The 14,043-nt window shown below is 37.9% G+C and overlaps 1 protein-coding gene across 1 annotated transcript; it reads left to right on the top strand.

Moving 5' to 3' along the window:
- The first annotated feature begins 262 nt into the window (after positions 1-262).
- Positions 263-12,165, top strand: znf598 (zinc finger protein 598). Its single transcript, XM_067419666.1, is given in 13 exon segments — positions 263-388; positions 390-593; positions 1,419-1,531; positions 2,372-2,501; positions 2,581-2,792; positions 4,275-4,492; positions 4,580-4,697; positions 4,771-4,946; positions 5,036-5,120; positions 6,845-7,695; positions 9,651-9,822; positions 10,305-10,449; positions 10,875-12,165. Coding segments are annotated over 13 exon segments (2,907 nt in total). The 5' UTR covers positions 263-265; the 3' UTR covers positions 11,235-12,165.
- Positions 12,166-14,043: the final 1,878 nt, after the last annotated feature.

Here is a 14,043-nt window from a genome sequence, read left to right as displayed (position 1 = left end):
AAATGTATGTTATTGTAACTAATATTATTAATTGAGATAGAACACTATTGATATGATATAAAGTTATTCTTTTATAATTATTAAATATTATTGATATATAAGTTATTCTTTTATAATTATTAAATGCTATTTTATGAATAATTTCAATGTAATTAATATAATTTGAATATTACTTTCAATGCATTTTACGCTAGGAATGTGGTATAATTCCGGTGTGTCATAATAAAAGCTCTTCCTGTCTACGGAGAGCAGAACAGTCCCCATAATGCACTGCTCTACTGAACGATTACGCACTCAGGAGCGCGCTTCAACCGGCCTCACTGCCCGTGCCCGTACTGTCGTTTACAACGAGCCCTCCAAATCCACACGGATTATACCGAAAAAAACTACAGCACACACAGCCAGTGCCTTCTAACAGTATGGAATCCACCACTAAGAAAGACACGGAGAGCACATGTGTGCTTTGCTGCCAGGACATCGACATGTTCGCGGTGGGGAAGTGCGATCACCCGGTGTGTTACCGCTGCTCCACCAAGATGCGGGTGCTATGCGAGCAGAAGTACTGCGCCGTCTGCCGGGAACAGCTCGACAAGGTGCCGCCGCCTCTCCTGCCTCAGCAGCGCGAGCACAGGCCTCGGTTGCTGCTCTACACAACATACACGGAAACACGACCTCACCACTCCCATCACACTAGCTAGCATGCCTGGCGTTTATAATGGCACCGGTTGTGTTTGTCAGGTCGAGATGACCCGAAAAAGAATTAGTTCAGTGTTGTCATCTTTCAAAAGTGAAATAGATGTTGTTGTCTGAATATTGGGTATTAAATCTGTTCTTGCTTGAAGTTAATCTTGGAAAGGGGATTTCAGTTTAGATGCTAAGTTAGCTGATTTAGCATAGCAGTGGTGATTTATTGCCTGACTTTTCCTTTGACAGATAGTTGACTTTTTTGCTTTGTCATGTGCACAGTGTAGTTTACTTTACGTTTGTTATCAAAACATATACATGACAGGCAGCTGTGGATACATCACGAACAAAGTTTAGTTTTTTTTTTTTTTACACACATGATTTTGGGACAGCTCAGCTGAATTCGGTTGTTATGTAATCAGACAGCTTCAGATAACTCCCGTTAGAAAGTAACTACTAGACGTGTAGTTTCTCTGACAGGCTGTCAAAGAGTGATGTCATGTCGACGTCGAGTTACTCGCGTGTCAATCCGTCAAGCGTCCATGCGGCTTTAAATTGCATGTTAAGCACGAGTTACATTAATCAGCGAGTCTTACATTTGATATACCATTCTGCTTGTTGTCTGCTTTGCTTGACAACGTTGTTCACGTTGTTTAATGAAGTCATTTTTTTTCTTTCATACCCCCCTGTACTGTAATCAATAATGCGATTTATTATTTTTCTTAATATCCCAGGTGGTCTTCATGAAGAAACCTGAACCGTTTGCCGCTCTGAAAATCCTTCAATATCAGTGTGAGAAGAAATATGACATCTATTTTGGAGATGCGAAGATCTATGCACAGTTCAGGTGTTCATTTTACTTTTCTTTTCATTTCACAGCAGAGATGCAAAATTGTGTTAATGGCCTTGTCAATATTATATATAAATAATATATAAAATAAATAAATAATAGTGTAATAGTCCTATAGTGTTTGCTCAGTAATGAGAGAAACTGTCATATCAACCAAAAAAACATTGTTTCCAAGCAAATTTACTAAAACTTCTTAATATATATAAACAATGGCACACTAAGACGTGTTGGACTTTAATTTAAAGTGTAATTATACATTTAAATAACTGTAATAATAATCAGCTACATGAGTTAAGTTTGGGGTTTGGTTTAGGTTTGGTTGCATGTATGCATCATTTATAGTCATTTCTACAGTAAGTACATGTAACGTGTTACAAGGACACTGTAAAAAATAAAGTGCTACGACCGTTTATACCAAGGATGATAGATATATTCACTATACTATATACTCAATATTAAAGAGTAACATAACATCTATAATCAGAATCCATCTTGCTATAACAAGCTTGATAGCATAAAACTACAGACAAGTACGTACTTAGAATAAACACAGATATCTTTATTGTTATCGTTCTTGGTGTCAACTTGCCTTTACCAATACATTTTTAGATTTTTAAGTTTAATCAAAGTTTTGAATCAACTCTGGAAGACTGTTAACATTCAAAAAAACTAATTGTTACCAACTCTGATGCAATCTTTAGGCAGTTTACCATTTAGGCCTCCACAATATTTAAATTCTATATTCCATTGCCCAGCCCTATTTTCTACCTTAATATTAACAATATTTGATGATGCTTGCTATTTACAAGCTGTTTGTATCTTTTACAACAAATGCAGGAAGATTTTGTTACATGAATGTCCACATTGCCCAGAACCAAAAGTGTTCTCCAAATTTGAAGAATTAGAGCATCATATGCGGAAACAACATGAGCTCTTCTGCTGCAAGTTATGTGCTAAGCATCTGAAGGTAGTGTATTACATCTTCATTTATTATTATACATTTTATTTTATTTTATATACAAAGAATGGTTTGCTTAACTGTACAGATATTCTCGTACGAGCGGAAGTGGTACAATCGAAAAGACCTGGCTCGCCATCGAACGCAAGGGGACCCTGATGACACCTCGCATCGTGGGCATCCGCTTTGTAAATTCTGTGACGATCGATACCTGGACAATGATGAGCTACTAAAGCACCTGCGACGAGATCATTACTTCTGCCATTTCTGTGATGCAGATGGAGCTCAGGAGTATTACAGGTAGAAGACCAGTTCCTGTTCGCTTTTCTTTCTTTTTTTTTACTTGCATAAAGTAGCTCATACAAGTAGTACATACAAGTAGCTCTATGTTTAGACATTAGCCCTATTCACACGGGATTAGTATTATCTGGGGACCTCTGGTGATTTGTAATAATTACAGAGAATGTCTTTGATCTTAATCTCGTGCGACTCGGCCATGTCTGTAATTTGTAAAGGAAAAATTCCCCCCCAAATTACCTACCATATTTCACCGAACACCGAGCTCCAGTGGTAGTAGTCCCGTGCGAATCGACATCTCTGCGCTCATCTCTGCGCACCGTTGTGAATTCTCGTGCAGCCGCAGGGATTATACTTTCACTTTAGAATGAGTATCAATTTGGGAGTAAACTGATTGAATGGTGTGTTTAATATTAACATCAATACTATTAAAGGGGGGGGGGGGGGGAATGCTATTTCATGCATACAGAGCTTTTTACACTTAAACTAAACATAGACAAAGTTTCAAAAACTAATGTCGGACGTTTGATAGAGTATTTCTGTGTCAAAAATACTCCTTCCGGTTTCTCACAAGTTTCGGAGAGTTTTTTTTCGAGTATAGCTCGACTTGACGTTAATAAGAGCGGAAGGTCCTTGTATGGGCTGTACGGGCTCTTCTCCCAGTAGGGTGCGCGCGTGCGTGACTAGAGCGAGAGAGAGGAAATGCACGCCCGTAAACAGTCTCTCAGGTGCAGATCCAGTCGTCCGTGAACACTTATGTCGCGCACCGCGCTCCACTTTATTCTTATGGGTGACATCAAGCGACTTCAACGCTCCAGCACAGCATTCCGGGAAGGGGGGGTTGGTATTTTTGTCTGCCAGCTTTTTTGGGTTTTGTTGTAAAAACTTGGCAACCCTGTCTGCACGCGCGCTGGAATCAGGCTGGAATAAACGATCTTTGCCGGTGTTGTAAAAAAATAAATAATTGAATGATTCACAGAGTACTTACACAACATGGTCATCATTTCTGAGAGAAATTGTGAAGGTGAATGCATATACAAACAAGCTCTCCATTTAGGATTCAAAAAAATATAATCCAAGCCCCTTTGATGACGTGCATGATTACGTTACTGTTGATCATCTGTCCATCATCGTCGAAAGCCCGCCCTGATAATTTCATTGGTCCGAACAGTTTCTGTTCGGGGATAATTACTCCTCTATGGAGCAAGGCCAGACTGAACTGCCTGACCTAAAAAAATTGTGGGCGGGGCTAAGTTCGGCTGGCATCCAGGCTGAGGTCCTACATTATTTTTCTATACACTGACTCACTGGAGTCTCTAACCTGCAATATTGTCTTTAAATACTAAATAAAGGATGATACTGAACTATATATTTGCTGAAATCAGATTGGATTCCTTTCTGATGGATGAAAAGTAGTGCATGTAAACATACCGATTGTCAGCTAAGCTACAGAGTCATAATTTTAATTACTTTTTTGTCCTACAGTGACTACCAGTACCTCAGCGAGCACTTCAGAGAGAGCCATTATCTCTGTGAGGAGGGTCGCTGCAGTACAGAGCAGTTCACTCACGCTTTCCGCACAGAGATTGACTTTAAGGCTCACAAAGCTGCTGCTCACAGCAAAAGCCGGGCAGAGGCCCGACAGAATCGTCAAATCGACATTCAGTTCAACTATGCACCCAGACAGCAACGAAGAAATGACGGTAAAGCAGAATTTGCTTTCTTTGTGAGTTGGACATGATTATTCAGGGGCTGCATGCCTTAAACTCATTTTGAATGGCTTTTTTAAGGTCTGGTAGTCGGTGGCGATGACTATGAGGAAGCGGATCGCTTCAACAGACAGGGTAGGCCAGGAAGAGGACGAGGCCCAGGAGGACAGCAGAATGTCAGGAGCTGGAGATATATTAGGTAGGTCCTCATCAGCGCTGCATTCTAACACATAAGAGTGCTTATGGAAGACTGAGAGAGTTGTTGTCTGTAGAGAGGAAGAGGACCGAGAGATGGCCGCTGCTTTGAGAGCTTCAATGGCCAGCCGACAAGAAGAGAGAAGCCATGTGCAAGACAGAAACGTCCAGAAGCCACGCAAAGAAGAAAAGATTGAGCCAGATGAAATGAGAAACAACCGAGGCACAGCGAAGCCGGCAAATGAAATGCAAGGTATGAGAATTGAGAATATGGCAAATTGTTGTATTGATTTTTTTTTTTCTTCAAAAGTGGATGACACTGCATGTTTACCTATATTTCAGCTCGACCCATTAAGAGTAATGCCACTTTGGCTGGTCAGGACTTCCCAGTTTTAGGGGCAGCTGCACCCCCAGCCCCTATCCAAAGGTATGTTTGTCTTGTTTTTAGAAGTATTTGTCACATTTCTGTATTTTTCCAGGTAGGAATGTTAATTTGCTTCTTTCTTTTTGTTAGAGGTGCTTGCATATTTATTGAATAAGTAATAGGCTATTTTCTACACTGGTTTTGAGGGTCTCTCCAGAACGCTCGGTTTGTATGGGTGTGTCGCACTAAAGATGGGCGTGTCGCATGCCTGACCCTTGTCAGTTCATGGGAGGGATTGTTTTGAATGTGGCAACCGGAATAATTATCTGACAGGGCTCTCAAAACGTATTTATCAAACACAATGATTTATCTCTCATCTGTCCGCAATTGATTGATTGATTGATTTTTTTTTAAAATTACTTGTCACATAAGTAGGCGTGCAGTCTTCAAATATCAAGTCAGGAGAGTGAACATTAACAATGCATATCAAGAAATGAATGTTATATCACTATTTAAGATTTACCGGCCTGCTGGCGTGCTTACGTTTTGGTCGATCTTTTGGAATCGATGATTCAAAAACCATGGAAACAGATGCTAAGAAAGAGCGCGCCATTCTACTTCCTCTTCTTCTATTGTTTAATGGCAATTTACAGAACATACTTAGTGCACATCGCCACCTATTGTGTGGTTGTGCAATAATTTATTTCCCATGTTTTCTTTTAATAAGAAATCTTTATTCACTGCGAATAAGGATTATATTGTTTGCTTGATGCTAATTGTGAGATGACAATAAAATACATAATATTAGCTTACACAGAAGAGGCGGCGTTTCACTAATACATAATTGATTTGAGAACAAGGAAGTTTTCAGCTCTGAAACTTGCAGGATATTCTTAAATTACAATGACCTTTTATATATCAAAGGCTCAAGGGAAAGTTGATTTCTCTATTCATCATCCCTTTTAAAACTAAAGCTAAAATTATTATAAATAATTTATAGTCTTTTAAATAAAGTGTAAATGAAATAATATTTTTTTTTTTTTAAACTTAATTTAAAGTTAGGAATATTGCTTGGCAAACTGAAGTAAGATATGTTTAAGTTAAAGTAAAAATAAACTAAAGCTAGAATGAAATATAATTTCGAGAGCCTTAAATTTTAAATTATACCAATTACAAATTACTAAAACGTGAACTAAAATTGAAATGAAAGCTAAGAAAATAAGTTATATAAATAAAATATTACTAATTAATAATACAATGGCATATAGATAATACTAAACTATGAATTCATTATGAATTCATAATGAAAGGAATTCTTGAAAACCCAACTTTAGGTTGCTTTAGGCTTCTATTATTATTATTAGTAGTAGTAGTAGTAGTAGTATAGTAAACTATACATTGAGTTTAAAGGGATAGTTCATCCAAACATTTTAATTGTCATCATTTACTTGTCCTCAAATTGTTCCAAATCTGTATGAGTTTCTTTCCTCTGTTGAACACACAAGAAGATATTTTAAAGAAAGTTTGTAATCAAACAGTTGACGTTAGCCATTGATTTCAAGAGTAGGAAAAATAAATACTCTGGAAATCAATGGCTACCATCAACTGTTTGATTACAAACTTTCTTTAAAATATCTTCTTTTGTGTTCAACAGAGGAAAGAAGCTCATACAGATTTGGAACAACTTCAGGGTAAGTAAATGATGACATTTAAATTGTTTGGGTGAACTATGCCTTTAATTTAAACAGATCAGCAATTAACAACGTCACGCCTCCCTTTTGTTACAGCACGATCAAACCAACTTCTGTCTCCCTGAAGGAAGATGATTTTCCAAGTTTGTCTGGATCTAAAGTTTCCTCTCCAATGACACCTGCATATACGAATCAACCCAAGAAACATTCATCTTTCCAGGAGGAAGACTTCCCTGCACTGGTCTCCAAGATCAAACCACTGAAGCCCCAGTCGAACACAACGTCAGCCTGGTCTCAAGCCGGAAGCAAACCTGTGGCGGTTCCTAATAAACCTGTGGTTCTGCCCACCAAAACAGCCCATGTGGTCTCTTCATCCATACTGTCCGCCAGTGACCCGCCCCCCAGTGCAAGTGTGCCTCAGCCTCTCACTGCCTCCTCTTCACGCCGCAAAAAGAAGCTCACCTCTGCTGAAACCCACAAAGCTCCACCTAAAGTGAAATGTCCATCCTCGTCTGACGATGAGGACCCCCAGAGCGGTAAAACTACCCAGGAGATCCGAGCGGTACCAACTATGCTTGACATTTCTACTTTGCTGACGATGAAAGGTGGCTCTTCTCTGCCCAACCCAAAAGCAAGTAAGAAGAAGAAGCCAGTGACGACTTCATCTCTGGGTTCTCCCTCGCACACTCCGGAGTCCGTGTCCAAAATGGCTCATAAAGAGAATGTTCCTGAGATAAAGCCTCCTGATAACAGTCTCACCAAAGCTCTTGTGGTGCCCAAAACAAACTCATTTATGAATGGACTCGCGGAGAAACCAGCAGAAGCACTGTCCTGTACATCATTTCCTGAAAATATTCCTTCCCCTTTAAAGCAGCCAGCACCTGACCAATCCCCTCCTTCCAAGGAAGAGGAATTCCCAGCTCTTATCTCTAAAAAACCTCCACCTGGTAAGAGGGTTTCTTTCTTAAAATAGAGGCAATGTCCAAAACTACGTTGCTTATATGCAGGGCTGCATGATATATCAAAATAAAATCAATATCATGATATGGCTTAGTACAGTTGTCAAATCTCACAGGCTGCAGTTTGCTGCTGGTTTCGCTGAAGCACATAATTTACGACAACCTGTCAAAATAAAAGGCAGTGCAGTACAGGCACAGAGCGTTTGTCATTAATCTCCTCTGTGTGACTCGGACACATAGAAATCTGCTTCCGACTGCGCTTGAAAGGACAAAAACACAAAATTATGCCAAAATGCCAGTTTTGTAGAGTACCCTTGCAAGCACAGTAAATTCATTAAATTAAGTCTTAAATGAACGTAAAGAGTTGTGAGAAAATAGGATGTGTCATGTGCATCGGCTTAGTTGAGAAATCCACCTTCCCTTGAGCTTTTGATATATAAAAGTTCATGGAAATATAAAAATGTCCTGTAAGTTTCAGAGATGAAAACGTCCTTGTTAGTCAAAGAAAAGCTTTTATAGACACCAGGCCCAGAAAAAGATTGTGTGCTTCATCCTTACGTCATCGCGTGACAAAACAGAATGTCTAATTCAGTAGCCCCGCCCACCAACTCATGGAGCTGCAAAAAAGATAGCCAGATATTGCGCTATTCCTGGTTGTGGAAGAACATTCGCCACATAAGCTTCCCTCGGATCCTAATATTAGAAGTGTGTGATATTTCATTTATTTTTAATGAAGTTCCAGATCACGTGGGAAAGACAGTGGTGTTCACTTAATTTCACTGCGGAATCGTTTGTAAACAAATCTCAGGCCGATGCTGGATTTGCAGACATTTTGAGATTAAAGTACAATGTTGTTTCTTCTATATTGGATCCGACAGGAATGGTGCAACACACTTATGTGAGTAACATGTTTTTTTATATGTAATAGTATTGCATTGTTATAGATCGTTTTGCTTGTGTACGTGTCTAACAGAACATACCTTTAGCACGCTGGACAGGGCTTGCAAAGTCCAACGTCCTGTGTGTTTTCCAGACGGGCTACCAAAACGGAAGCCTGTCGGCAAGCCGATGAATCTCATAATATTCCTTTCTTCTTCTGCAGTGTTCTCTCTCTCTTGACATGACATTTTAAGCGCACGTGTGTGTGTGTATGTGCGTGCAATTCTTGCTTCTAACGACCGATCGTGCAGGCTATGTAATACAAATATAATAGTCCAATCAATCGCGGGTGGATGATAAATAATTGTTTGTTTGATAAAGACCTTTATTCCGGTCGCCGCTTTCAAAACCACCCCTCCCTCATGTGAACTGAACTGAACTGAACAGAGGAGCTTAAGCTCATTAAATATGCAAATTGTATCCAATCTTAGCCGTAGGCGTTTAATTCCAAGTCTCCAGTGCATCACGCCCACTAAAACCCAGCGTTCAGGAGAGTCTCAAAACCAGTGTAGAAAATAGCCTATTACTTATTCATTATGATGTTTTTGAATTTAAAATCCACACAAACATCATTAGTTGACTTTAGACAACAGTATAACATTTATTAAAAAGCCAGTTTATGACACCTTTAAAGTGACAGCAGCCTATCAAACCCGCTGCTATGATCTCTGTCATTAGTGATAATCAAAGAAAAAAATAAAATCAAGGTCCAAGAGCCGGGACTCAAAATTAGGTCGGAGCAGTGCCGACGAGGCAACCATTTTTTTTTTTTTTTGATGTTTCCTAAATCTTTTGGGTCTTGAAGTGTAAAAAGTCACATATTTTCTATGCATATGCACTACCTAACAAAATCACCCCAATCATTCTTGAATGGTTGATTCTTTCCAAAAAGAGCTAGTCAAGTAGTCTGGCTTAATTTATCACAATATATATAGCACTTAAACAAAATATTGTATTGTCATTTTTTGCAGCCCTACTCATAAGTGCTTCCTTGTGTTTCATAGGCTTTAAAAGTGCATTTCCGTTAAAGAGCACTCAGAGTGCACTTCCTACTTCTCCTCCTCCTCCTCCTCCTCCTCCTGGCCTTGGGCTTGCTGTAAGCAAACCTCCCCCAGGATTCACTGGCGTCCCTCTCAACAGTAATGTGGTAGAATCATCAGAGTCTGCTGTTAACAGGTTAGAGGATGTGATGTGTACTGTTACAGGCATGGTTGATGTAAAGTGATTGCTGGTGTATCACTGTAAATACCCAAAATTGCTCAAATTACATTTTTTACCCCACACTACCATTTAATGAAAGTACTTTAATTCAGCAAGGAGGCATTCAATTGATCAAAAGTGACAGTAAAGACATAAATAATATTCTTTTGAACTTTCAATTCATCATAGAATTTGATCACAGGAATAAATTACATTTACATACATATTATAGTTGAAACCAGTTATTTTATATTGTTATAATAATTCACACTATTACTATTTTACTGGATTTTTTAATCAAATAAATGCAGCCTTGTTGAGCAACATTTAAAAAAATTGGCAGTGTATATATCCCTATAAAATCACTTCAACACAGAAGATTTTGTTTGATATATTTATCATGATTTAATGTAAAAAATGAATGTGTTTTACCTCACTCAGGCATTGTTTTCTTTCAGACCAACACCTGCTATTGGATCCTACCTCGTACCTGAAAATTTCCAGAAAAGAAACATGGACCTTATTCAGTCTATTAAGAATTTCCTTCAAAATGATGAAACCAAGTTCAATGAGTTCAAAAATTATTCAGGCCAGTTTAGACAGGTAACTGTTAAACCAAGATTTCATTTACAATTTATATTCCCAATATTATATTGATATGAAATTCTTTTGTATAATTAGTCCTGCAATGTTTGAAACTATTTAAAGCATGCGTGATGACATATATTTAAAATATTGTAATATTTTAAAATGCTTGGTTAAGCTGCTTTGAAACTGTTTGTATTATAAAAAGTGCTATACAAATAAAAATGAATTGAATATATTATTTAAGTTTTATTCGTCACATCCTGTAGGAACATTTCAGATGTAAAATGGTGTCATTAATTATTAATTAATTACCTTTAATACACTCTTATTCAACATAAAACCTTGGTTTATTAAAATCTGTTTACACACAATATTTTAGTGTTGATCTCTAACATTTGTCCTTTAGTGGATGTTAATAAACTGTCTTTTCTCTTGACCAGGGTATAATACCTGCTGTCCAGTACTACAAAAGCTGCCAGGAGCTGCTGGGAGAAAATTTCAACAGGGTTTTCAACGAGCTGCTGGTTCTCCTACCAGACACTCGCAAGCAACAGGAGCTTCTCACTGCCCACGGAGACTTTAAGGCTCTCGAGAAACCTCAGCAAGGCTCAAAGCCTAAAAAAAACAAAAAGAAAGCCTGGCAGACAGGCATCACCAGCAACAGCCTGGAGTTGGACTGCCAAGTGTGTCCCACCTGTAAGCAGGTGCTGGCTCTGAAAGACTTCAACACCCATAATACCCTGCACATTGGCGATGATGACTTCCCCTCTTTACAGGCCATAAGCAAGATTATCAGCTAGCTTTCACCAGGCGCATGTCCACGGCTGTCTCTGACGCACGACCTGGAGTTGCACCAGGATATTCGGCAAGATGCTTGAAAGGATGAGGGGTTGTCTGAGCTGCAGTGATGTTTACTTGGATTGTTCAGGTTCAGAAAGTTGACAACACCTTTGCTTAAAGAGGAAAGTTCAACCCCAAAACGTGCAAGTGGAACTGTAATGGTTTTGAATAGAAACAGGTTTAATCTACTTGAAAGTTTGAGTTTGAACTTTAATTCCAGTTCATCTTGACAACTACTTTTCATCAGGTTTTTCCAGTGCTGTTAGCATGGTCATTTATTTTATAAAATTAAAAAGGTTGGCTGCCTTTGGAAAATAACCTATTTATTTCAGAATGCTCCTGCCGTTCAGTTGAAATGTATTCATTTGTTTACAAACTCTACAGCACATAAAAATGAATGGTTAATATATAGTTTTCTTACAGTAAACTACAGTGATTTGACAAATGACATTTTTGAATGTTTGTTTGTGCTTAAATACTTTGCAATTAAACAATCAAGCTAGGGAACAAAATGCAATGCTCGGCACTCCTTACGGCTAATGTGAACCTTTTCTCTGTTACACAATTACATCAGTGTGAGAAACTTTCACCTGCCTTTAAATACTGTATAACACCAGAGGGGCATTTTGAAAGGTTGGGGGGATAGGATCAGACTACAAAATGATTAGTTTAAAATACCATATCAGTACAGATGGATGATTCTCTCATTAGTTTGCTTTGTTTTTTGTTGATTACCATTGTGCTTGTGCCTCTTAAAAGTTTGTTTGCCCTCCCATAGGCTCACCATTTCTAATCTCTCTTACATGAACTGCTAATTGTGGCACAGCCCTGTTGTCAACAGTTTGCGATGTGTCAGGACATATCTGCAGAATAAATGCTGGTCAAACATTATCAACCTTTAGATTAATTTATTAAGGCTCCAGTCTCTTATCTGTTCAATGGGTGAAGCTCAAAACATTTTACTACAGCAATGTATAGGAAGAGTTCATGCAAAATTACAATTCTGTCATTTTGAGAAACGCTTACTTAAGTGCAGTACAGAAGGACATTAGCCTACATTATTACATTCTTACAAATAATGGTTGGCATCTGTGGTAGAAACTTTAACATCCATGGAACCTTTGTCTTGCACAAAAGGCTATTTATAGTGGAAATTGTTCTTTAGATTAAAATGTTCTCCACAGTAAGAAAAAAAAGGTTATTTTAAGAACTGACCAGTGAAAGGTTCTTTATTGGATATGGTTAAATTAATGGTTCCATGAAGACCTTTAACATCCATGGACATTTTTCATTGCACCAAAGGTGTATATCATATATATATACACACACACACACACACACACACACACACACACACACACAGGGGGAAAAAGGTTTCTTGATCACCAAATCTTCACATTTAAAACTTCTTTCTTTTAAGAATGTTCACCAAGCACTTTGCTTACCGGCATCAAAATGAACCCTGAGCATCCACACCTCAAGCTTTTTATCCTGTTCCACTCCTTATGTAAATGACATTGCTCCTGTTGTAACAGCTGTGGTCTGTATGTTAATGAAGTTGTGACACCTCATTGTCTGAGATGGTTCTCTGTGTCCCACACACCTGTTCCCATTCTATGATCATTTGCTCAACCCAAATGGCACATAAACAATTACACTTGACATTCTTTTTCTCTTTAATAAATTATAAAAGATAAAAAGAAAGTCAAGTGTAATTGTTTATGATTGTTTATTAATAATAATTTAGCCATTTTGGGGATGAGCTCATTTGGAGTCGAGTCAAGGCAGACTACAATTCCTTTTCTAAAGACTATAAGGACTATAACTATAACAATATAAATAATTATAAAAATCGTTATAAATAGAAAATAATAGTAGAGTCCACATCACCACAACTATGGCACAGAGAAACTATATTTTTAATAACCATTTTGAGTTGCTGCAATTACATTTCAGCAAAATGAACAAGCCTAATGCATAATATTTTCTCTTTGATTTTCAGGGTGTCTTTGAAATTAGTCCTCTGTAGGTGGATATTTTCATTTCCATTAAACAATGTGGCATCCTTTCGTTCCTAACACATTACCCAGTCCATATTAGTATAGATATCCATCATGACATTTTCCCCCATTGAGATCTGATGTGTTTTTAAAGGGTTAGTTCACCCAAAAATGAAATTGATGTCATTAATGACCCTAATGTCGCTCCACACCCAATAGACCTCCGTTCATCTTAAGACAGTTTATATTAAGTTCGAGAGCGTATTTAAGTCTATGCACACTATACTGTCCATGTCCAGAAAGGGAATAAAAACATCATCAAAGTAGTCCATATGTGACATCAGTTAGTTCATTAGAATCTCCTAAAGCATCAAAAATACATTTTGGTCCAAAAATAACAAAAACTACGACTTTATTCAGCATTGTCTTCTTTTTTGTGTTTGTGTTCAATCCTCAAATAGAGATTCATACAGTTATGAATCAGTGAATCGATCAATGATTCGGATCGCCAATGTCACGTGATTTAAGCAGTTTGGCACGCAATCCGAATCATTGATTGATTCACTGATTCACAACCGTTTGAATCTTTATTTGAGGATTGAACACAAACAATGAAGAGAAGACAATGCTGAATAAAGTCACAGTTTTTGTTACTTTTGGACCAAAATTTATTTTCGATGCTTCAAGAGATTCTAATAAACTAACTGATGTCAAGAAAAAGTTTTGAACTAAATAACATTGGATATATATCATAATATATAATTATTAA

The sequence above is a fragment of the Pseudorasbora parva genome, chromosome 2 (genome assembly GCF_024679245.1).
Source record: "Pseudorasbora parva isolate DD20220531a chromosome 2, ASM2467924v1, whole genome shotgun sequence".
Taxonomy (NCBI): domain Eukaryota; kingdom Metazoa; phylum Chordata; class Actinopteri; order Cypriniformes; family Gobionidae; genus Pseudorasbora; species Pseudorasbora parva.
This window is presented reverse-complemented; position numbering and strand designations above follow the sequence as displayed.